This window comes from Chanodichthys erythropterus, chromosome 7 (genome assembly GCF_024489055.1).
Source record: "Chanodichthys erythropterus isolate Z2021 chromosome 7, ASM2448905v1, whole genome shotgun sequence".
Classification (NCBI taxonomy): domain Eukaryota; kingdom Metazoa; phylum Chordata; class Actinopteri; order Cypriniformes; family Xenocyprididae; genus Chanodichthys; species Chanodichthys erythropterus.
In genome coordinates, this window is record NC_090227.1 from 39867819 (window position 1) to 39894689 (window position 26871).

General features: G+C 36.4%; 1 protein-coding gene across 1 annotated transcript; it reads right to left on the reverse strand.

The window, feature by feature from the left end:
- Nucleotides 1-138: 138 nt before the first annotated feature.
- On the reverse strand, nucleotides 139-26859 carry si:dkey-10o6.2 (uncharacterized protein LOC100124608 homolog). The gene is made up of 12 exons (XM_067390541.1): nucleotides 26686-26859; nucleotides 20589-20713; nucleotides 20438-20504; nucleotides 17440-17593; nucleotides 17205-17350; nucleotides 16986-17096; nucleotides 4913-5037; nucleotides 4762-4828; nucleotides 2779-2932; nucleotides 2544-2689; nucleotides 2321-2431; nucleotides 139-2046 (listed from the first exon to the last, which is right to left on the reverse strand). Exons 1-12 carry the CDS (start codon nucleotides 26836-26838, stop codon nucleotides 1840-1842), a joined length of 1566 nt encoding a protein of 521 aa, XP_067246642.1. The 5' UTR covers nucleotides 26839-26859; the 3' UTR covers nucleotides 139-1839.
- Nucleotides 26860-26871: the final 12 nt, after the last annotated feature.

Sequence of the window (26871 nt, forward strand, 5' to 3'; positions counted from 1 at the left end):
AAAAAAACTGTGTGAAAATGGGTATGTAAAGCTCTGGAAAAGTGGGAGTATAGAGGGGGGGAAGAGGGGAAAGAGCAACCAATGAAACACAGATATAAAACACACTCATTATACAGAATAATGAATATTAATATATGAGCACGGAGAAAAATCACAACAAACTCCCAAGCACATGGGAGAAATGTGGAAGAATATTTAAAAGGGCTAATATAATACTTTCGTTATGTTTACGAGCATACAGTCTCATTACAAATTGTCCATTCTTCTTTGAATTTTCGATCTAAATCAGTCTTTTGTCCATCAGAATAATCGTGTCATAGCGTTCAGATACACCACTGTGTCCAGTTTGCACATATATTTCATTTGAAGAAGACTTGATGAAATGTGTTCATGCAACATGCTGGTTCATGTTTGGTGAGGGAGAGTGTGAAATATACTTTATTTTGAATATGATCTATGATCCACGTGGCTAGTGTTGTTAAACTCATCGCACTGCTCTGCGCTGAAACTGATCAATTGTATTTTTTATGTGTTCGTGTTCAAACTCCCAGTCTTTCTTATATAGGCCAGCAGTTACTTCAAAAATATTATATTATTTTTCAAAAGCTTCTTTTTGTGATGCATATTATCATAATGTAAAGTTACTGGATGTGAGCGCTGAAGTCACTTAAATCTGTCAGTGTGTGATTTGGACATACATGGAAGCTGTTCTCATTGAGTGCCAAGACCCTATTAATAATCTCAGATACCAGACATTCACTTAATTTTTCTTTGTTAGAGTTGATGAATACGAAGCCCTGCACATGACATGCAAGAAAAAAAATTTAAATCGTGCACACAGTTTACTTTTTCGTTCCCTGGATTTACTCATTTGTGTGCTCGATTTACTAATTCATTCCCTTGATTTATAAATCATGCACATGATTTATAAATAGTAAATCGTGTGCACTATTTAGCCTACTATTTTTTTTTTTTTTTTTTTTGCGTGTCATGTCCGGGACTCTAGATGAAAAGCATACAACTGTAAAAACAATCTAAATAATACACTAAAAAAGATGACATTTAATTTGTTTACATGCACGTCACCATTAACCAACATCAGAGAACAGTGAACATGAAAATGTGTTGAGTTATTGAAATATTAACTTTATTAACTCTCTGGAGTCAGGAAACGCACTGCCATTTTTTGCAGGATTTTTTTCACATTGCAGCAAAACAGACTTAAAATAATCTGTTATTTTTTGTCATAAAGAAAGAAGTAATATATCATTTGAAACTATAGAATATTTTGACTAAAATATAGATTCATTTTTATTAAAGCTACAAAGGTTATTCAATTAAGAGTAGTTAGTGATTTTCTTTTTCTTTTGTTCTTTGATTAACATTAATGACAGACTGTAGCAAGTTTATTAGGCTGCTGTCACGAAGACCTGCCGCACTTGATTGGCTTCATTTGATTTCTAACAATAGCCAGTTATTCATTCTCATTAATAATGTTTGATTCATGGTGTAGATTTGAATTATAAATGAACATGATACTGCATATCATGATACTTCATCTGGTATAGAATCATAAAACATCTTTATGTTATCGTGACAACCCTTTTCATTGGATTTAAACCAGTATCCCACTGTGTAGAAAAATTATACATTTATTAATAAAAATATACAGAAATCCTAAAAATTAATTAACCCAAAAATAGTTTGAGATTATTTGTGTAATTGACTGTGTTTTCAATTTCTTTAAAAATAAATTAAATCTTCTCAGCTCCTCCAATTATGTGCTCTGATGATTATTACCGAATAAATGAGGGTTTGTTTGTTTGTTTTTACATACGATTATAAAATTCCACTTAAACCAGATTCGTTTTTTTTCCCATAGGTATCATTAAACCTTGACGTAAAGTAATCAACTGTCTTAATAGGAGGATATTTATCAGATCCATCACAGCATTTAATGATGGACTCATCCTCGGGTTGTACAAAGAAGGCCAAAGACTGACGTGTTCTGGAGTCACCTGCGGGGGGCAGCAAAGCCCTGTGAACCTGAGGGTTTAATAAAAGAAGAGAATAACAAAATAATTAAACAAGCATTTGCCAGTGCAATAGAGTGCATGAGTGCCTGCCCACTTTTTCAGATGCGTTGGTTCCGGAATAATTTTTCTATGAATTTTTCAAAATAGAGCTCACAACAGGTCTTGTCTTTAAAGGTTTATAGGTTATCATAAAAAATCAATTTCCCTATGGAGAAAAGTTTTTTACTTCCAGATCCAGCTGCGGCACTATTAAATGAAATGCCATAATAAGTAAAGAAACTTACCGCAGACACATACACATCGCTGGTCCACCTTTGCATCAGGTCTGCTATGTTAACCAGAACTGTTCCAGGAATGCATGGAGCTGAAACGAATTCACCAGCCCGGTTCTGAACCTGAAGAACACACATAGAGCCAAACATACTGTCACAGGCATACTAAATGATAAAGGACCACAATAAACATGGTAATAATTATTTTTTCCTTTTGTCCTATATTGGTATTCACCTGCAGTCCATCTTCTGAGCTTTGGAAGAGCAGAGTGATGCTGCCATAATCCGAGTGTTCACCACAGCGCACCTGATTTTCCTTCACACGTGTGCTGTCCACCGGAGGATAGTAGAGACTCCGTAGTGTGCTTCCATTCTCAAAACCTTAAAACAAACCACATCATGAAGGTCTTGCAGGCCTCCCGGCCACTGACTCACTGAGAGGAAGAAGTAGTGCACATAATTGTTCGTACTTCCAATATGCTTATGTTCGTTGATGAAGACTTCTGAGTCCATACCCAACCCAATAGCCATCAGCCGGAGCACTTTGAGAGCGAGATCCTTACAGCGCAGGAAAAATGATACCTGGGTATCTCGAAAATCAGCTACTTCTTCTGAAGGCCAATTCTGAACACATTGAGAGTGAAGGAATATAAAGAAACTTTTTTTTTTTTTTTACCATCATGCTATCCCTTAATGGGCTTCTTATGAAACAAATATAGAAAACCATGGATGTATCTGAAATCACATACTTCCCCCTACTGTATAGGTGAAAATCAGTATTTGACAAGAGTAGATATGTCCGAATTGACAGTGCTCACTCATAAAAGTACGGAAGAGGATTAGGGCCAAGCAATAATAAAAAAATAAAACCATCTCGAGATTAAAGTTGTTAAATTTTGAGAAAAAAGTTGAGATACAATGTTGAGAATAAAGTCATTAAACTATGAAAAAAAAAATTGGTAAATTACGAGAACAAATTTGTTAAATTATGAGAAAAATGTTGTTAAATTTTAAGAAAAAAGTCATTAAATTACGAGAAAAAAGTTTATTCTCAACATTTTATCTCGACTTTTTTCTCGAAATTTAACGAGTTTTTCGCGAAATTTAACAACTTTAATCTCGAGATGGTTTTATTTTTTTTATTATTGCTTGGCCCTAATCCTCTTCCGTATAAAAGAGTTCGGAACCCAGGTGGGGAAAAAAAAATAAATAAAATTCTCTAATATACTTAAAGTGCTTTATTTTTGTACTTAATATACTAAAAATTCTTCTTTAACACTACTTAAGATAATCAAGAACATCTAAGTGAACTCAACTGTGCTAATTGGAGACACCATGAAATATGAACTAAAATGTGCTGTTATAATACTATGTATTTAAAAAAATATATTTAGATACTACTGGGTACATTTGAACCCATAGTGTACTACAAGTGGTAACTAAATACATTTTTAAATACAGAGATAGTATATTAAAAACACATTTTAGTTCATATTTCATGCTGTCTCAAAATAGCAGTTGAATACACTTAGATGTTCTTGAGATTATCTTAAGTAGTACTAAAGAAGAATTTGTAGTATATTAAGTGAAAAATTAGTGCGCGAAAATAGGGCACTTTAAGTACATTATTGAAGTGTACTTTTTTTCCACCTGGGAATACATTCACACTACACATATTCTTACTATATAGAGCATACTTTTTTAGCAGTTTCAAAGTAAAGTATGGAATGGCAAAGCTGCCAAAATAATAAATAAATACATACATAAATATACAAAGTAAAGTAAAAAAAAAAAATAATAATAATAATAATTATGATTATTTGTAAAAAAAAAAAAAAAAAAAATGTTTTTTGATTCATTAAAAGGTTTTATTTTTTTAGAAAACCATTTTTCATGGCCCTTATTCCTTGACAGTTTTGGCATTCCATAGTAAAGGTGCATCCCAATCCATGAATACTTGTGCAATATTCTATGCTGTTTTGTAGTATACTGAAAATTCCTCACACTGAAAATTCCAAAAAGAAAAAGTACACTTTAAATACCTTGATGATGCACTTAATCAACTAAAAAAAAAAAAAAAAAAAAAAAAAGTGAAGTGTGGAATGTTGGACACTTCATGCACTCAACTGTCACTAATTACATAGCCGAGGGGAGGGGCTATCAGACTCAGATGCTGAATGACAAAATAACCTTATATAATTCATACACTACACAGTTGAGTACATAATGCTTAAGTACATAATGTAGAAGTGCATCATTTGGGACACAAATTAAGTACTTCAAATAAGTGCTTACATAAGTGATTTCAGACTTCTAAAGAAAACACAGCTTTTGTTGCACATTTGAATAAGGAAAAATTAGAAATATAACCCACTATTGTCAACATCATGTTATGGTTAAATCTTTGAGAGTCAGAAAAGAGATGAGGGAGACGAGAAAAAGTTGGTATTTACAATATCCTCTCTCAAAGACGTTGTATTAAACGACTCCTTCAGGTCACCAGGGCGGCGAGGATTCAAACTGTGAAATGACAGGATTTAAAACCATTAAAATGTTTCTCCATCATTCGTGAGTTAATGCTTCTGAATGTAGAGACTGACGTGCCTTTCAGTTTCTAATGAAACCCAGCCATGGTTTACATTACATGTGTAATTTCCCCTGCTGAAAGGCTTCTTCTTGTTTTCTGGCAAAGAGAAGAACCTCTTCGAAACACTCATGACTTTTTCCACCTAAAACAGTGAACATAGAAATAACAGACAGTCCACTATAAACAACTATACAACTTCTCTTCAGTATAACAAGCATTGGCCGTTGCATAAACAGCTTAGACTAGTCTTACAAGTTTAAAGGTTCTTTAAGCGATCCTGAGCGGAGTAACTTCCTGTTGACGTTCGAAGTGTTGTAAAACAAAACAGCATACGCTAGCTAGACCCTCCCTCCTCCCCCTTCCCTCCCCTCCCCTCCCCTCCCCTCCCCTCCCATCCGTGCTTCCTGAAACGGTTATGAACGCGCATTTAAAATCATTCTTGTCGGTTATTGGCTGGAGCGTGTTTATTATGATTCGTTGTCCAGGCTGCACCAGTTTGTTTTTGTTGCCGTTTTTGGAGCTTGTGGGGACTACAGAGACCGCGTTTTTTTACTACAATGTGTTCAGGGGACAGGCAGCTAGCGGATAGTTTGGAGAAGTTTGCTGTATGTGACAAAAAAATGTTTTGGCCTAAAGACGCGTGACATAGCTTAGAGCACCTTTAACTCATCTGATTTTTTTCTTCAAGACGTGTCAGAAATTTAGACAAATCCCCCCATGTATTTACCATTGTGTATAAAATGTGCTATATAAATAAACCTGCCACAAGAGAAATATCAAGAAAATAAATTAAGCCAGTTGGCCAGTTTTTCCTTTCACTTTGTAGTGAATATTTCACGGGGGTTTGGATACTTCTTCACCGGCCTAACTGTAGTGCAATGTTGGCATGTTGCTTGTGTGATATCCACTGGCTCGCCTTTATGGTTTAAACTTTAATATTTCCAATATTGCGACGTGATATTTTCTTTATCAACAATGCTCGCAAGATGATGGACAATATTCACATTTCGCGCGCGTCATTTGCCGTAATAATGAAATCAAGTACCCCAAATTATTACATTAATGAATAAATAAGCAAGTAGGCTAAACTGCCTCAAATTAACAATAAAGAAGAGAAGAAAGTAATGTCTGAAAGCTGCGTGCGCAGGACGTGACCCACGGCCTAGACGACTCCCTATATTGCCTATGCCAGGATATTGCCTCCGTCTCTACGGCTGTGTTTATGCAACTGGCAGCAGGTTAAAAAAAAAAAAAAAAAAAAAAACACACCTCTTCCTGATTTATGCCCGTGTTTTTCAGATAAACAAATCCCACCTCGGTAAAGGCCTTTCTTAATTCTTTAGTTAACTTTTCCAAGTCATCTTCAGATACATTTTCCTTTCCCAGTTCGTAGGCACTAAAATCCAAGACAGGTATCGCCATACTTTCCCTAGAGACAACAAATCCGTCTACGAAAATAAACCAAAGGATCTTCGCTCCTGTGAGGCAGCACAGTCCGTTATGGACGCTTTTCAAACAACGCCACGCAACTTCCGTTTCGACTCGAAGCGGTGTACTGAAGTACAATGCAGGTTCATATAAAGGTCCATCCTAAATATCGGAGTAGGCTACAAAGATCACTGCAGCCTAATCAACGCGTCACGTAGCCTACTGTTTAAACTTTGTAATATGAAATAGCCTGCACTGCACTTTGCATTTTTTCCAATGGGACAAAGATTCCGGAATGCTTTCTGAAAGCAATAATGATATGTGCAGTATTGAATGGTTACATACAGGTGCTGGTCATATAATTAGAATATCGTGGAAAAAGTTCATTTTTTTTTATTGTAAATTATTTAAAAAAATGAAACTTTCATTTATACTAGATTCCCTATCAGTAAAGTAAAACATTAAAAAAATAAAAACGTTTGAAATGTTTTACTTTACATGTAGGGAATCTAGAATATATGAAAGTTTCAATGTAGTTGTAGGTCAAGATGACACAGTAGGTCTGGTTCAAATAAATTAATCTGTTCAATGAGTGCGCATTCAGGTGGAGGCAGAAAGAGCCGTTCTTATTGCCCGCACAGAATCTTAAAAAAACAAAAAAAGCATGATCTTGAGGAACAAAAATTGAGGAAACGAAAGGAACAAATTAATCTTGATGCTAAAATAGCAGCTTCGTCTGAATCCGTTATCCATCATCAAAATGTTTGAGCAACAACCCACTGAGAGTAAATAAGAATAAAAATTCCAGTATTTGAAGGAGATCCTTAGTTCGTTTATGAAAGCTTTTCAGTTTTGTGTGGAAGACGAGATGATGAACAATAAAGCAGATTGCTTAAGTTTTCTAGAGAGGCATAAAGGGCGTCCAAACAAAATTGTTCGCTGTTGCATGAACATGACAATTGACAAGATACCTAAGAGCTAAAGCTATGCTTAAATAGATAGTTCAATTACCCACCCTCATGTTGTTCCAAACCTGTAAGACTTTCGTTCATTTTTGGAACACAAATGAAGATATTTTTAATAAAATCTGAGCAATTTCTGTACCACAGTTGACAGCTACGCAACTTTGAAGCTTCAAACTTTGACATCAAGCAAGCATGCTTGAGCTTCCGTTTAACTTAACATAACTGATGAGCGAGTTGAAGAATGTTTATATGTGAAAAGCGATTTCAATGAAAATGTGTCTGAAGACGAGGAAGAAATGACTAGAGAAGATGCTAAGTTCAAGGAAATAATGGAAGAGTCTGTAAACTTCAAGGAGGAAAATTAAAATCTGAAACTGCCTTTCAAGAGCAAGGATGTTACTATGCCTAACAATCTCTGCATTTCCAAATAATAAAAGAAAAATCTTGAAGAATAAGAAATTCCAGCAAGAACACACAGATTTCATCAATAATATGATTGACCAGGGCCATGCTGAAAAAGTTTATTTTCAAATCTTCAGCCATCAGAGACAATAGGTGGGGTATTATGAATCTGAGTAAATATGTTTAAATGGCTGTCTCTTCAAATGTCTATTTCTTCAATTGTATTGTCACAAAATGAGTGAAAAAGTATTCAGTTGAATTATTCATGACTCTGACAAGATATGTTAATACATTTATGCCTTTATTTGTAAAGAAGTACAGCTGGAGAAGAGTAGTTGTAAAGATGAACTTTCATTTTTATTGTTTCTGTAACACAAGTAGTTGTAAAACAATTAAAAATTAAATTTTGAATATCCAACAAGGTTAAAAAAAGTCCACAAAATCCTTCATTAAAAATATATCCTGTTAATCCTGTTTACTTATTTAAAAATGTTTTTACCCTAATATTGCTTTTCAATATCTGTGTGCATAAATCCATGTTTATGCTTTGTTGTTGTTGTTGTTTCTTATTAGAAATACAACCTTGTCTTTTTTTTTCCACTGTTAATTAAAAAATAAAAAGAGAAGAGAAAAAAAAAAATTCAATGGTTCACCGATGCATGCCAGCTTGTTTCCACCATGTAATAAAACAATTTAAAAGATGATTGTGACATTTTCTCTCACAATTCTGACTTTTTCTCTCACAACTGCAAGATATAAACTTCAATTGCGAGAAAAAAAGTCAGAATTGTGAGTTTATATCTTGCAATTCTGATTTCTTTTCTTTTGCGAGTTATATATCACACAATTGTGACTTTGTCATGCAATTCTGACTTTATAACTTGCAATTGTGAGTTTTTAGCATGCAATTCTGAGAAAAAAATCTCTGTGAGGTGTGAACCCATGAATCATGCAGATTCACTGAGATCGCCCCCCAGTAAGGGACGTGGTGGTGGAAAAAATTTGGGATGGGAGTATTTTTTATTTTTTTTTTAAATCTTTGCATTCCCCCAAGAAACTTTGTGTTCCCTCGCACAGATATTTGCGTTCCCCTTCAAAACTTCTGCATTTCCTCTCAAAACTTTTGCATTCCCTCGCAAAACTGTGAGCTCAATCACATTTCCTATTTAATGTCTCGCTGGCAGTGTTTCTGTCAGCTCCGTATGTTAGCAATGAAGCGGTTTGAACTTGGACTCAAATATAAAGAAATGCGGTCAGTGCTTAACTCAAGGAGTTCAGTAAAATTGGCAATATATTCACAGATTCAAACTTCCCGATAACTTTTGAGCTAAACACTGTTAAAATACAAACAACAGCTATTGCCAATCATAGCAACACTTACAATAAGCTACAACAAACCAATCCAATTTTCCTCAAACAAGCTTTATACTATAAATTGGTCTCTATGAGTAGGCGATTGAGAGACAAGTCCGCATTTCTTCATATTTGAGTCCAACATGTTCAAACTCTATGAGCCACGCATTATTTGTGTGTATTATTAATGTACGGAGCTGACTGAAATGCTGCCAGCCAGCAGGACATTGAACAGGAAGTGTTTGTCCGAGCTCACAAAAGGGTCTATGGTTTTTACCTGTGATCTCTGATTAGTGTTATACATTTGTAGACATTTTACTGTGACATTTGTATAATTAAAAGAAACTAGAATGTACATTTCCTGAAGAAAATGTGAATGGTGCTTGCAGTGGCAAAATCGGCACTCGGTTGCTAGGCGGTTGCTAAGGTACTTGGGGTGGTTGCTAAGGTGTTGCTAGGCGGTTGCTAGGGTGTTCTGTGTGGTTAGTAGGCGGTTGCTAAGGTACTTGGGTAGTTGCTAAGGTGTTGCTAGGCGGTTGCTAGGGTGTTCTGGGTGGTTGCTAGGCGGTTGCTATGGTAACCCGGGTGGTTGCTAGGGTTTTGCTAGGCAGTTGCTAAGGTACCCTGGGTGGTCACTATGGTGTTGCTAGGCAGTTGCTAAGGTACCCTGGGTGGTCACTATGGTGTTGCTAGGCGGTTGCTAGGGTGTTCTGGGTGGTTGCTAAGGTACCTGGGGTTGTCACTATGGTGTTGCTAGGCGGTTGCTAGGGTGTTCTGGGTGGTTGCTAGGCAGTTGCTATGGTAACACAGGTGGTTGCTAGGGTGTTTTGCTAGGCAGTTGCTAAGGTACCTGGGGTGGTCACTATGGTGTTGCTAGGCGGTTGCTAGGGTGTTCTGGGGGGTTGCTAGGTGGTTGCTATGGTAACCTGGGTGGTTGCTAGGGTGTTACTATGTGGTTGGTAGTTGTCACAGATAGTTACTATGAAGTTTCTATAGAGTTATTAGCATGTTCTTAACCCACTTTAGCACTTAGCTAATCACTATTAGCATGTAGCTATTCACCGCTAGCATGTGTAGCATGTTGGAAGTCCAGTTGGCTAGCATGAGTCAAAAGAGCCAACCGCCATGTCTCTATGATGCTCTGATGCAGAGATATAGATCTTGCTAAGCGGTTGCTAGGGTACTCTGTTTGGTTGCTAGGGAGTGGCTTGGCAGCTACCAATGATGATACTCCAAAGGCTGCTTGACAATATAAACCAACCCCCATGTCTTTATGATGTTCTGATGCAGAGATATAGATCTTGCAAAACGGTTGCTAGGGTACTCTGTTTGGTTGCTAGGGAGTGGCTTGGCAGCTGCCAGTAATGATAAACCAAAGGCTGCTTGCCAGTATGAATGATATAAACCAAGCCCCATGCCTCTATGATATTTAGATTTGAAGATATCTGCCAATGCTTTAGTTTGCTAGGGTGCTCTAAATGGTTGCTAAGGCGTGGCTATGATGTCTTTAAGGTGATTTGTGATTGGCGGTTTGCTGCCTCGAGTCAAATGAGCCCACCCTCTTGTTTATACGACACTCCTATCCAAAGATATTAATTTGATCTTTTTCAATAGAAGTCTATGAAGCTTGTTACTAAGGTGCTCTATATGGTTGCTAGGGTATGGCTTGATAGTTTGATGATCCTGGGAGACTGATTGGTTGCCTGAGTAAAATGAGCCCACCCCCTTGTCTCTATGACATTGTAATCCAGAGTTATGTTCAATACAAAATCCCTATGTAATTTCCCATAGTAGGAAAAACACAGTACTTCCTGGTTCATGGGCACGGCTTCACCATAGTATGTCTATGGGGAAACTTTGGGCAGCTCTTGCGCCCCAGGGGTACAACTTACACCCCATTTTGAGATATGGTCTGACAGAGCCTGTCAGCCCCTTCAAACGTAGTAACCCACATGTTTCTATGAAATCCTCGTTAGGAGCTATGACTTGTCAAATATCGTCCCAATGTTAAGTCTATGGGATTTTTCGCCCGATTTTTCGCCCGCCGTACGAACATCATACACCCGATCGCTTATAAAAGTCATAGCACACCACTCCTCAATGGGCCGGTCGATTTGACACCTCATTCATGGGTCTATGACAAAAACTGTGGGAGGAGTAGCGTGCAGAAAAAAAGTGGAAGAAGAAGAATAATAAGTATGCGGGAGAATAAGAATGGAGCTTTGCCTTTGGCAAGCACCATTAATAATAGTAGTTAATATGGGCCCTCTTATTGGCCTGTTTAGCTAAGCCATCCATAGAACAACAAAACAAGCTCTGAAAATTGATAAAAGAACACAGCCACTTAATAATTAACAGAATTAGTTGATTAGTTAATTGCATTTAATAGATTATTCTTTCAAAAAGCTATTTTTGTGCATGATTGGCTTTGTTGCATTTCAATGCATTGTCAAGCAACTGGTTCAATTGATTAGATGTTTTGAGAAGCTTAGTTTCTCCCATCATTAGCCACCATATATCACACAAGAGACCAAGAGCATTCACAGACATCTGACTGCTTTTTCTCTCTCTTCCAACCACTACATGGCCTTCCTTAAACAGGATCAATTCCCACCACACAAATTAATCTAAACTATTAACAACAATATCATGCTGGTGTACAATTTCAAACAGGCCTACTAAAAAAAAATAGCAAATTACAAAATCTGTAAGTTTTAAACAACATAGTGACTCTTACGAATTTGCCATCTTCAATAAGATCACAATTGCAGCATTAAAAAACCCAACAAAATAGCACAATATAAATTAGAGATGAAAGTAAGAAGACACTAACTCTATATATGTAAAGGCAAAGTCCCTTTAAGACAAGTCATTTCACTCGGCGGCCATCTTTGAAACGCCTCTCGGGCATCCTGGGCATCGTATCTCTTTGAATGGGGAAACGTCAAATTCTCCAAAACTGTTCGCCAACCTTACAATTACATTTCATATTTGAAATCACCAAAGAATTCTGACAACAGCTGTCTTATAAATGTTTTATCCAAACGCTCGAATCATGACAAAAAAAAATATTTTTTAGGCTGGATCAAGCTAATGCGCATGCGCAGACCTAAATGCACGTCTCTTCTGCCATGTTTCAGAGGCGCGCGTCTGACTGTTTCTATAGAAACTGGTGCTTCTAACGGCTGCTGCAGTGACGCGATGACTTTACCAGTCAGCGATTGGCTCTTATTTAGAAGGCGGGACTTATTCAGCCATATTGCGCGTTACACTTTCTCCCATTCAAAACAATACGAGTGACACGTCTTGTGTTATTCTATAGTCTTTGGTAAAGGCTATGTATAGGCTAGTGGTTACTAGCCTTTGTATAGTGGTTATTTGGAGAGATGTGAGTACACTTATATGGATAAATCAATGGTAGATGAAATTTATAGATGGGTGTTTAACGTTCTCTCTGCAGCATTCGTTATCTCTATTTACTCGTTGCACAGAACTAAATAACTGCATATGTGCAGGAGGTTTGATTAAATGCATTTTTGTATAGGCTACATCAAGTCCTGAACAACACCCAATTATAAAATGTAGGAAACACTATTCCACGGTGAATATAAAATGTTTTTACCAGAACACACAATATTAGAAACTCATAGTCCAAAAAGGCAGAAATGGCGGCCGTGATGGAGCGTATCTGTCCCATAACAGATAATAGGCCTATATATCTTTTCACTTTAGCTTCATTTGAAAGTCAATCCAATATGTTTCTTAAAATTTGGATGAATTAAAACTGCAACACCAGTGATTTATTTAAAGCTTCAAAATACTGGCGATGCGTAACAGTTTTTTAAAAGGCAGTGTCGTCAATACGGTAGTACCGTAAGAAATGTTGTACGTTCAGCAGTAACACTTTTTAAAAAGTTCATTTGAACATGCATGCAAAATAGATTTTTGATGTCGCAGCCTTTCTGCTGTGAGTTGTGTAAATGCTGTGTAGAATTAGCACCTCACTGAGTGTTTTTCTGATGCTTCAGTTCATCAGTTCATGGCTGCCCACTACTCAGATGGGTTAAATGCAGAGGACACATTTCGAGTATGGTCAACATACTTGGCCTTCACATGTCACTTTCATTCATAAAATCAGTCATTTGATTTGTTTTGAATTAATCGGCTGAAGGATTCAGGTTATGTTTACACGACAACGATATGCTTAAAACAGAAGTTTTTCCTTTGAGTTTTCTGCGTACAGACGACATGAGCATGCCATCATCGTTTCCACATTTCATTTTTTCCAACATTTCATATTTCTATATACAGAGTTTTATATTTAAGGGTGCGTTCACACTTGTAGTTTGGTTCGTTTGGTTCATTTGGTCCGGACCAAAGAAGAAAAAAAAAACATTTAGTCCTGGTCCGGTTAGCGTTCACATTGGAAATTTTATCACCGAACCAAAAGATGCCGAACTTTAAGGCATACATTCACAACGTGATTGGTCGGATTTTATGACGTTTTGCCTATTTTGAGACGGAACTTACCGAACATCCAAAACAATGCTGTTTTCTGAGGTAAATGCGCTCGTTGTGTGTGCGTAGCCTGCATGTGATGGTATTTTGGCCAGCTGGGAAAGAGCTTATAAAATGTGTAAAGGAATCAAAACACCGGCAGGAATCCATCCGTCACACACACATATGATCTGCTGGAGACGCGCGTCTGATGCCTGTGATGGGCAAACTCGCGACTATGACAAGAAAAACCGACATGCGTGAGGATTCTGTCCATTTTAGGGTCTCGTCTTCCTGTTTTTGGTTTGGTTACATGTCTTTGGTCCGTGTTGCGTTCATATATCATTCGAACCGTTCGTTTGGAAGCGGACCGAGATCCATCTTTTCAGCGGTCTCGGTCCGCTTGTTTGGTGCGCACCAGGGTTCGGATGGCAGCGTTCACATAATCAAATGAACCGCACTAACAGAGCAATCGCACCAGGGTTCGTTTCAATCAAACCGAACATGACAAGACAAATTTTTCTGTAATTAATCGCGATTAATCGCACCTAACATTAAGGTTTTTAATGTTTTGTTATCTTGTAATTCACATTTAATCTCCAAATTAATGTAGAAAAAACATAAAGTCAGTATATTTTAAATATTTGATTTAACAGGTAGAAAATATCTAGAATCAAAGCAGTTATCAAACCCTTTACAGTCTTCACTGCAAAATTTTGATTAAAATATAGATTCATTTTTATTAAAGCTACAAAAGTTATTGAATTAAGAGTAGTTAGTGATTTTCTTTTTCTTTTGTTCTTTGATTAACATTAATGGCAGACTGTAGCAAGTTTATTAGGCTGCTGTCACTGACCTGCTACACTTGATTGGATTAATTTGATTGGTAACAATAGCCAGTTCAATGTCATTAATTAAGTATTCAGAGGAATATCTGGTTTTCACTTACTTTATGAAAGTTTGGTTCATTTTGTAGATTTGAATTATAAATGAACATGATACTGCATATCATGATACTTCAGCTCGTATAGAATCGTAAGACATCTTTGTTATCGTGACAACCTTTTTCATTGGATTTAAACCAGTATCCCACTGTACACATTTCTAAAAAAAAAAAAAAAAAAAAAAAAAAATTATTGAGATTATTTGTGTAACTGTGTTTTACATTTCTTTAAAAATAAATTCAATCATCTCAGCTCCACCAATTATGTGCTCTGATGATTATTACCGAATAAATGAGGGTTTGTTTGTTACATACAATTATAAAATTCCACTTAAACCAGATTCGTTTTTTTGCCATAGGTATCATTAAACCTTGACGTAAAGTAATCAACTGTCTTAATAGGAGGATATTTATCAGATCCATCGCAGCATTTAATGATGGACTCATCCTCGGGTTGTACAAAGAAGGCCAAAGACTGACGTGTTCTGGAGTCACCTGCGTGGGGCAGCAAAACCCTGTGAACCTGAAGTTTTAATAAAAAAAGAGAATAACAAAAGAATTAAACAAGCATTTGTCAGTGCAGTAGAGTGCCCCAGGGATGACGCGTTTTTGTAGGCAAAACCCGTAAGCGAGTTAGCATTTTAGGGCTTCTGGTTCCAACGCCGTAAAGTCTATGGGTTTTTTGAATGGGTTTTTGCTAAATCACCTGAAATAAGGTCTGTGGTTAACAAAGCCTCTAAATATTTTCACGTTTTGATCTATGACATAACACCAGTTATTACCCACTTGTGATTTTTTGAACTTTTACTCTGTCTTAAAATCGGCGGTTGCTAACAAGTTGCTAAAAGGGACTACTTCCTTTGGGGGGGACTTTAGACGTCATCATTAAAAACGGGACATTTGGACAGCATTTCTCATGAAAAAGTGGATAAGTATTCATACACGGCACATATCACAATCAGTGAGCAAGTTTTTAAATAGAGTTGTTTTCTAAATAAAGTTTGAGTACGCTTGGTGGTGATGACGTTGATCCGTGACCATGGTGTGCTGTAGTCCGTTTATAGCCTACTGTTAGCCTTTTATATCTGACGACTTTATTTAGGCTTCAAAATCTATAAATGTTGTGTTAACTTGTAAAGATTATCTTGATAGACAAAACGTGTAAGTGTCATAACCCTTTGTTAAACACAGAGCTTATTTTCTGCGATTTTCCAAAAGTCTATGGGGAAAATGAATAGGCTTTCAGCCGAGGGAACCCGTGCGCCGCTAACTTCCGGGTTGGTCTGCAAAAACGCGTCATCCCACTTTTTCAGCTGCGTTGGTTCCAGAATTCTTTTTTCTATTCATTTTTTCCAAATAGGGATGTTTAAGTCTTTATTAAAACATTTTAAGCGATGAAACAAACCAACCAGCTATGAGATGAAACACAGCGTTACAAACTTTGATTCGAAGCAAAAAAGTATTTGAAAATTGGACAAAAAGACAAAGGTAGGCCTACAAGACTATGTACTTAACGGCTTTAGTGAGGGAAAGAACTACAATCCCATGAAGCATTGTGAATGACAATGGAAGAAAAAAAAGGTGAAATATAAAACCATTCATTTAAAATTGTAGATTATATCCATACAAACAATATATTATAAATGTTTTCCAATATACACCGATCAGGCATTATGAGCACTGACAGGTGAAGTGAATAACCCTGATTATCTCTTCATCACGACACCTGTTAGTGGGTGGGATACATTAGGCAGCAAGTGAACATTTTGTCCTCAAAGGTGATTTGTTAAAAGAAGGAAAAATGGGCAAGCGTAAGGATTTCAGCGAGTTTGTATCTATTGAGCGGTCAGTATCTACCAAAAGTGCTCCAAAGAAGGAACAGTGGTGAACCGGCGACAGGGTCATGGGCGGCCAAGGCTCATTGAAAGCTGAACCGTGTGGTCCGATCCAACAGACGAGCTACTGTAGCTGAAATTGCTCAAGAAGTTAATGCTGGTTCTGATAGAAAGGTGTCAGAATACACAGTGAATCGCAGTTTGTTGCGTATAGGGCTGCATAGCTGCAGAACAGTCAGGGTCTTTGTTATGGTTTGCATATTATTAAAATGTGAGGTTAACCCGATAAAAAAACAACAACATGTGGTTGGCCATTTAAATTATGAATTAAATATATTTTGAGGGAGGCCAATTCGATTCCTTTATTCATGGTGCTTCATGGGAGTGTACCTTTCTGTAGAGCATCATGGGTAATGTAGTTTTTCACTAAGAATTCCACTGTTAAACACAATTATTTTAAAAAGAAATAAAGTGAATAAAGATGGTTTCAACAAAATCATATGCCATCAATTAAAACCTTCAAAGCTCACAACAGGTCTTGTCTTTAAAGGTTTATAGGTTATCATCAAAAATCAATTTCCCTATGAAGAAAATGAATGGAGTGTTTACTTCCAGATCCAGCTGCGGCACTATTAAATGAAATGCCATAATAAGTAAAGAAACTTACCGCAGACACATACACATCGCTGGTCCACCTTTGCATCAGGTCTGCTATGTTAACCAGAACTGTTCCAGGAATGCATGGAGCTGAAACGAATTCACCAGCCCGGTTCTTAACCTGAAGAACACACATAGAGCCAAACGTACTGTCACATGCATCCTTAATGAGGACCACATTAAACATGGTAATAATTCTTTTTTCCTTTTGTCCTATATTGGTATTCACCTGCAGTCCATCCTCAGTGCTTTGGAAGAGCATACTGATGCTGCCATAATCCGAGTGTTCACCACAGCGCACCTGATTTTCCTTCACACTTGTGCTGTCCACCGGAGGATAGTAGAGACTCCGTAGTGTGCTTCCATTCTCAAAACCTTAAAACAAACCACATCATGAAGGTCTTGCAGGCCTCCCGGCCACTGACTCACTGAGAGGAAGAAGTAGTGCACATAATTGTTCGTACTTCCAATATGCTTATGTTCGTTGATGAAGACTTCTGAGTCCATACCCAACCCAATAGCCATCAGCCGGAGCACTTTGAGAGCGAGATCCTTACAGCGCAGGAAAAATGATACCTGGGTATCTCGAAAATCAGCTACTTCTTCTGAAGGCCAATTCTGAACACATTGAGAGTGAAGGAATATAAAGTTTAAAATCACAGATGTGAGCCTATTTTTTCCTCCCAATTATTATTTTTTTTCCTTATGAAACAAATATAGAAAATCCCGGATACATCTGAAATCACATACTTCCCTACTGTAGCTATAGTAGGTAAAAATCAGTATTTGACAAGAGTACTATGTCCGAATTGACAGTATTCACTCATAAAAGGTTTCAGATTACATTCACACTACACATATTCATACTATATAGAGCATAGTTTTTTAACGGTTGAAAAGTAAAGTATGGAATGCCAAAGCTGCCAAAATAATAAATAAATACATGCATAAATATACAAAGAAATGTAAAAAATAAGTAAATATATATTATATATTTATTTATTCATTTCTTTTTCCATATGGAAATGGGGGGACATGTTTTTAACTCAGACATCAGCATTCTCTTGAACAGCTTGGCCATCCGCACATATCTTGCATTTCGTTTGGTCACACCACAAGGTGTCAGTGTGCCCTCAAAGCTTCACTCTTGCCGCTCTGAGCTCGATTGCTATGTCTGAGGTAAAACACGCCCCCCATTTACCATACAGACAAAGAAATGTAGAAATGCATACATGTATGAAGAAATAAATTGATTAATTCTGAACATATTGTTCCAGTATTTTTTTAACCTGCTCACTTATTGCCAAATACATTATTTGAATACAGAAAAAATTAAGACTCAAAGTTTGTTTGTCATTTAGATATTTATTTGAGTTTTGGTACATCATTAAAGGTGCCCTAGAACTTTTTTAAAAATCTGTAATATAAGTCTAAGGTGTCTCCTGAATGTGTCTGTGAAGTTTCAGCTCAAAATACCCCATAGATTTTTTTTTAATTAATTTTTTTTAACTGCCTATTTTGGGGCATAATTACAAATGAGCCAATTCAGGGTGTGTGGCCCTTTAATTCTCGTGCTCCACGCCCCAAGAGCTCGCGCTTGCCTTAAACAACATAAAAAATTTTAAAACAGCTAATATAACCCTCAAAATGGATCTTTACAAAGTGTTCGTCATGCAGCATGTCTAATCGCGTAAGTACAGTGTTTATTTTGTTGTTTACATTTGATTCTGAATGAGTTTGAGGCTATATGCTCCATGGCTAACGGCTAATGCTACACTTTTGGAGAGATTTATAAAGAATGAAGTTGTGTTTATGAATTATACAGACTGCAAGTGTTTAAAAATGAAAATAGCGATGGCTCTCTTGTCTCCGTGAATACAGTAAGAAACGATGGTAACTTTAACCACATTGAATGGTACATTAGCTACATGCTAACGAAACAATTAGACAATTTACAAATATCACTAAAAATATCATGATATCATGTCAGTTATTATTGCTCCATCTGCCATTTTTCACTATTGTTCTTGCTTGCTTACCTACTCTGATGATTCAGCTGTGCACAGATCCAGACGTTAATACTGGCTGCCCTTGTGTAATGCCTTGAACATGGGCTGGCATATGCAAATATTGGGGTCATACATATTAATGATCAGGACTGTTACGTAACAGTCGGTGTTATGTTGAGATTCGCCTGTTCTTCGGAGGTCTTTTAAACAAATGAGATTTATATAAGAAGGAGGAAACAATGGAGTTTGAAACTCACTGTATGTCATTTCCATGTACTGAACTCTTGTTATTCAACTATGCCGAGGTAAATTCAATTTTTGAATCTAGGGCACTTTTAAGTAGTTGGAGTGCACACATTCTAGTTTATGTTGTACGGTACACAATTGTATTAATATTGATTTTTTTTAGTTAAAGTTACCGCTGTGGTGCCGAGTGGATGGCTGAAGCCGTTGAATGGTGGTCGGTGAGTTTCCAATTCATGTGTGAAGGATCGCCAGGCCGCTTTAACTGCTGTTTTAGTTCTGCTTGTTGGGGGGTGAAACATTGATCAGCAAACATAAACAGAAGCTCAACCAAAAAAGATTGCTGCTTAACACAAAAATGAACCTTATTGCTTCCTGTACACGTCAAGCGAACATGCTTGAGCTTCAGTTTACCACAGCTGATGTGTGCATTGATGAATGTTTATATGTGAATAAAAACCTAAATGAAATATTTTCATCATATAAAGCGATTGAGTCTCTTTAAAAAAAATTGGACTAAACTACTCAAGTCATCCATTTGTATAAATGTATCCCTGTTGTTTTATTATAAGATCATTATAGGCCTAAACGTTTGATTTGATTATTTGTACTTCTTCTTTTTTTTTTTTTTTTCCATTCATTAAAAGATTTTTTTTTTTTTTTTTTAGGAGACCATTTTTCATGGCCTTTATTCCTTGACAGCTTTGGCATTCCATAGTAAAGGTGCATCCCAATTCATGAATACTTGTGCAATATTCTATGCCGTTTTTAAGTATAAATGGCGTGAGTCACACTGAAAATTCCAAAAAGAAAAAGTACACTTTAAATACCTGGATTATGCACTTAATTAACCAAAAAACTGAAGTGCACTTCATGCACTCAACTGTCATAGTTCTAATTACGTAGCCGAGGGGAGGGGCTATCAGACTCTGATGTTGAATGACGAAATAACCTAATCATACACTACACGGTTGAAGTACAAAGTGCTTAAGTACATAATGTAGAAGTGCATCATTTGGGACACAAATTAAGTACTTCAAATAAGTGCTTACATAAGTGATTTCAGACTTCTAAAGAAAACACAGCTTTTGTTGCACATTTGAATAAGGAAAAATTTGAAATATAACCCACTATTGTCAACATCATGTTATGGTTAAATCTTTGAGAGTCAGAAAAGAGATGAGGGAGACGAGAAAAAGTTGGTATTTACAATATCCTCTCTCAAAGACGTTGTATTAAACGACTCCTTCAGGTCACCAGGGCGGCGAGGATTCAAACTGTGAAATGACAGGATTTAAAACCATTAAAATGTTTCTCCATCATTCGTGAGTTAATGCTTCTGAATGTAGAGACTGACATGCCTTTCAGTTTCTAATGAAACCCAGCCATGGTTTACATTACATGAGTAATTTCCCCTGCTGAAATTCTTCTTCTTGTTTTCTGGCAAAGAGAAGAACCTCTTCGAAACACTCATGACTTTTTCCACCTAAAACAGTGAACAGAGAAATAACAGACAGTCAGCTGTAAACAACTATAGAACTTCTCTTAAAGGGATAGTTCACCCAAAAACGAAAATTTGATGTTTATCTGCTTACCCCCAGCGCATCCAAGATGTAGGAGACTTTGTTTCTTCAGTAGAACACAAATGAGGATTTTTAACTCCAACCGTTGCCGTGTGTCAGCTGTATAATGCGTGTCAATGGGAACTCCATCTATAAGAGTCAAAAAAACATGCACAGATAAATCCAAATTAAACCCTGCGGCTCGTGACGACACATTGATGTCCTAAGACACGAAACGATCGGTTTGTGTAAGAAACCGAACAGTATTTATATCATTTTTTACCTCTAATACACCACGTCTGAATGCACTCTGATGCCGGAAGTGATCTCTCGCACTCATTGACATAAACGCGAGAGATCGGTTCTGGCATCAGAGCGTGTTTTCAGACCTCACCAACCAGATGCTCTAGGCAATTGGAAATAGTGGTGTATTAGAGGTAAAAAAAAAAAAAAATGATATAAATACATCAATGTGTCTTCACGAGCCGCAGGGTTTAATTTGGATTTGTCTGTGCATGCTTTTTTTTTACTCTAATAGATTGAGTTCCCATTACCATGCATTATACGACTGACAGACCGGTTGGAGTTAAAAATCATAATTTGTGTTCAACTGAAGAAACAAAGTCTCCTACATCTTGGATGTGCTGGGGTAAGCAGATAAACATCAACTTTTCATTTTTGGGTCAACTATCTCTTTAAAGAGTTAGTTCACCCAAAAATGAAAATTCTGTCATTTATTACTCACCCTCAAGATATTTTAGTTGAAATCCGATGGCTCCCTGAGGGAGCAATGACACTTCCTCTCTCAAGATTCTTAAAGGTACTAAAAACATATTTAAATCAGTACAGTGTACAGTACAGTGGTTCAATATTAATATTATAAAAGCGACGAGAATATTTTTGGTGCGCCAAAAAAAAACCAAAATAACGACTTATTTTAATTATTGGCCGATTTCAAAACACTGCTTCAGGAAAATTCGGAGAGTTATGAATCAGTGTGTCGAACCTGCTGTTCAGAGCGCCAGATTTCAGCTGTTGGCAGTTTGACACGCGATCTGAATCATGATTCGATACACGGATTCATTTGTGCTCCGAAGTTTCCTGAAGCAGTGTTTTGAAATCGGCCATCACTAAATAAGTCGTTATTTTGTTTTTTTGGCGCTCCAAAAATATTCTCGTCGCTTTATAATATTAATATTGAACCACTGTACATGAACCGATTTAAATATGTTTTTAGTAGCTACCTTATGGATCTTGAGAGAGGGCGGCAGCACAGTGTGGGCGGCAAAAGGAGAGGGATTTAGTTTTTAAGTTAATTAATTAATTTATTTTTGGGACATTCGTTTGGAATTATTTCACTTATATCAAAAAGTTATCACCCGATTAGTTATTCTAAACCTAAATTATCTTTCCCTCATTCTACTGACTATCAAACCCCACCTCAACCTAGAGCGGCATATCACTGAACAAAAACACCGGCGTTTTGAGCGGTGAGATTCTCTCATTAAAAACAAACAAAAATTATCTAAATAAGAGATTAAATGTGTGACAGCTTCATTCTGTTCATTCAATTCTGCTGGAGATATTCTTACTATTATTTAACATAAGTGTTTGCATTTGTAGAGGTTACGTGTTGATAATTTTTTTACATTACAGAATAAAAAAGAAAAGAAATCAGAAAACATGCTTGTACATGCTTTTATATTAGTGCACGTTTATTAATAAATTAATAAACAAAACCTCCAGTCTTTCACATGCACCTCAAAGATCGAGTTTAATTGTGGGGGCGGCACGACGGGGTTTTGCCTAGAGCGGCAGTACGCTTGCGCCGGCCCTGCCTATGCAGGCCTCACGGAGCCATCGGATTTCAACTAAATATCTTAATTTGTGTTCCGAAGATTAACCAAGGTTTTACGGGGGTGAAACTGCATGAGGGTGAGTAATAAATTACTTTAACTAACCCTTTAACCCTGTAAAGCCCACCGTTGCAGAATTACAACATCACTTTCAACAATTTTTAAAAAAAGGCTTGCAAATGTTTTTTTCTCTCAAGACCACATTTACGTAGTTAATGGGTTCTATTGTTTGTCCTCACAATGCTATATAGGTCCGGTGTTACAATATATTCGGTTTCTGAAATATTCTGTTCCACTGGGTGGCGCTTAAACGAATATTCATGATATCCTGCAATTGTGGGCGTGTCCTTGAGACAACGCGCAAGCGAATGGTACTGAAAATATTAGTACACGCTCCTCAAATTGCAGCTGTTTAATAGATTATTTCGAAAAGGTAATAAAATATACAATGTTAGTCAACAGTTCACATGTTCGAAACAATGCATAGTTTGTGTAATATGATTAATCGTCTAAGCTATTTTGCCTGATTGAGTAGAGGACAGGCATTCAGATAAACGGTTAACGTAAGGATACAGAGCAAACATGAGCCAATAACCTTGTTTTGCACTAATGTGTTTTATGTTTTTTTATTATTATTATTTGAGGCTTTAATTTTATTTATTTATTTTTTTAATAGTTTGATTAGTCTGCTTTCTTCGTTGTCATTCTGTGACTACTGCATAGTGTTGACAACTTGAAATAAACCTCTACAAATGTATCTGTGTCCTAATAAGGTAAATAAGGTATACACTGGTGTGAATATTCGATGCCAACCTTAATTTCTTGATTATTCAATCAATATTGGTGCACATTGAGTTTTTCACTTTCAACTGTTTTCCAGCAAACTACTTAACGTGTAATATTTGTACAAACAAAAAGATTCAACAACTGAGACATAAACTGAACAAATTTCATAGACATTTGATGAACATCTGAAAGTCTGATGTCTCATCCTCAGCACCAGATTTGCTAGAACTTGCTGTGAGATGTTCCACTCTTCCATCAAGGCAATTCACATTCTCAAACATGTCTGGTGGGACTTATAGTTACATGAGGTTTGGCACTGGAAGGACAATTAGCTGTCCTTCTGTTTTCCTGTTGCACTGTCTCAGGTATCTTACAGACATTGCAGTTTATTGCTCCTCTGTTCTCATCTGCAGTCTTCATACCTCCTGCAGCAGAACTAAGGCACGAGTCAGTAGAAAGGTCTCTTTAGTGTCCTAAGTTATTGTAACTGAACTTGATTGACCTATAGGTGCATGTGCAGTTGAAAAACATGACAAACATTGTTAAAACCCTTTATAAAGATCTGTAAAGCTTATTTGGATTGTACAAAATTATCTTTAAAAATTCTGAAAATTGACTTTTTTTTTTTTTTTAGATTTTTTCATTTTTTTCTTAAACAACAAATCCAGTTGTAGCCTTTATAAATATTAATTACATTAAATATTATAACAATCACATAAGTAATTACTCTATGAATGTAAATCAAATTGAAATTCAAAACAATGTGTGAAATGAAGCAATGCAAAATGTGAGCTTCTGAGGTAAATATTTAAACAGGGCCTTTACACTCAGGAACAGCCTTCATGCATGTCCAGATCACACACTGCCAAGACTTCAGCTCTCACATCCAATCTGAAACAGACAGCGACTTTCAAGATGATGAGTATAATGTGGAATCACAAAAGCAAAACAAGACCATATTATGACATTGTTTATAATAACAAGTAGGCTATAACATCATCTTGTAAAGTAGCTGTCTATTTTTTTCTGTGCATTTGTGCTGCATTACCTTATAGAAATAAATTAAATTATTATCAGAATAATTTTATTTGACTGCTTTTGAAATTGTTTTAAATTAGGCTACATAAGGTTGTTTGAGTATGTGTTATGTTTGACACATTTCAGGGTTTTGTGCTGCAATATCCTGCCTTGTTAAACTTTAAATAAAACGAAACTAAACTATAATTTCCTATCATAATTATAATATTTTAAACAAAAATAACATTCTTTAAGTAGCTGCTGGCATGAAGACTGTCATCAAAACAAAGCTCCAAAGATTTATATTTCAAAAGAATATTTTATTAACATTTCGAAATAATCTATTAAACAGCTGCAATTTGAGGAGCGTGTACTAATATTTTCAGTACCATTCGCTTGCGCGTTCTCTCAAGGACACGCCCACAATAGCAGGATATCATGAATATTCGTGTAAGCGCCACCCAGTGGAACAGAATATTTCAGAAACCGAATATATTGTAACACCGGTCATCTGGCCATGAAGTTACTCTACCTGCAAACTTCACACCAAGCTCATCTCCTTTTTTTACATGACTGGATTTGTCAAGATTCAAGTAAGTAAATTTCCTTACATATTTTTTGGGGTGTTTATTACAATGTCACAGGTATATTTAGTTTATTTTGGAAAACAATCAAATTTGATTTAGAGCTTGTTAAGTCCATGTTGTAATTCTACAACGTTGGGTCAGAGTGGTAGTCAAAATAGCCTGTGCTCCTACACATTACATAAGGACTCTGCACTTCTCACATGGTCACAAATTGAAATTTAAACTGTTAGATTCATTGTAACTAAGTTCTAAATGTGCTTTTCTGTTAAATTTGTACTTAGTTTAGTTTAGACCATAATTAAACACAGGAATAAACTGTATGTGGGATTTAAAACTCCACCATCCAGAGCAGTGAAACTCCCTGTATCTATGTAGTTTATTTGTTTTTTAACTTCTAAATGATCCTGAGATTTTGTTTGAGTGTTGGCCAAGTAGCAGTTTATAGCATTAGGAGCTCTGAATGATTTTGGGGGGATGCCTTTTGCATTCTTCAGGGACAGGTGTGAATGGTCTTGAACATGAACCTGTAAGTGCTCTGGGGGGATGCATGCCTTCCTTTAGTATGATAAGTAGAGAGCATAATAGGCCAGCCAGACAGTATTGTTTGAATGTAATAGTGGAATTTGGATTAGCATTTGCATTGAAATTATAATACTTTGATGGATAATATACTTAGATCTCTACCCTCGACACATGGTCTACCACCCTGTATTCTTTCAGTTTATCTACTACAATATAAGGCCCATTTGTATTATTCACTCTTTAATTTTTTTAATTTTTCCATTTCAGAATGCCAAGATGTCATCGGAATACCCCCCACTGGATGTACGCAATGACATGATTGCACATTTCCCAGTAAAGAAGAGAGGACGCTGTAGACACTGCAATAATGGATACACAAATGCATTGTGTAGCAAGTGCAATGTTCGCCTGTGCTTCTCAGATGAAAAGAACTTAGGGACAGTCTTAGGGACTATCACTGTAAAACACAGACTTAATTCAAACCACATTGAAAGTGATAGAAGAAAAAGTTTTATAAATATAATTTTTTTTTCAATATTTTTATTAATAAATGCTTATTCATAAAAAATATGATTGTTGTGTGATTATTACTCATGATATATACTGTTATGGAGCTATGTAAGCAATCAACCCTGCAAATGAATGCTTAAATGCTCTGTATATCTGTTCAGACAAAGTGAGCACAATTACAGAAATTCTGCTCCTACCTAGGCCCAACGTTGCAACATTACAACATTTCCCTAAAAACTTACTAAAAAGTAAATTTTTTAAAAAATCTTTAGAGGCCTCCTAAAACAATATCTGAGAGGTCAAAAAAAATGTTGCTCTTTTTTTTCTATATTTGGGTTTCACAGGGTTAAGGCGGCCATGTACTGTGCGATTTTTGCCCAATTTTGATTCGATTTCGAGTCGTACAACTGATGTAGCAGTAGCACCTAACCCAGGTTGTAAGTCTAAACTTCATATAAACTGTAATCTTGTCCCTCAAACCTGATTGGTTGATTGAAATGTTCTTCCAGGATCAAGATGAGGTGATGCTCTTTGAAATTATTGCGGGGCAAGTAAAGGAAATCGCACAGTATATGCCCGGCTTTAAGTAACAATGTTTAAAAAAAGAAAATTACTAACCTCTTCCTGATTTATGCCCGTGTTTTTCAGATAAACAAATCCCACCTCGGTAAAGGCCTTTCTCAACTCATCACTTAACTTTTCCAAGTCAGCTTCAGATACATTTTCCTTTCCCAGTTGGTAGACACTGAAATCCAAGACGGGTACCGCCATACTTTCCCTTGAGACAACAAAACTTGCTTGCTT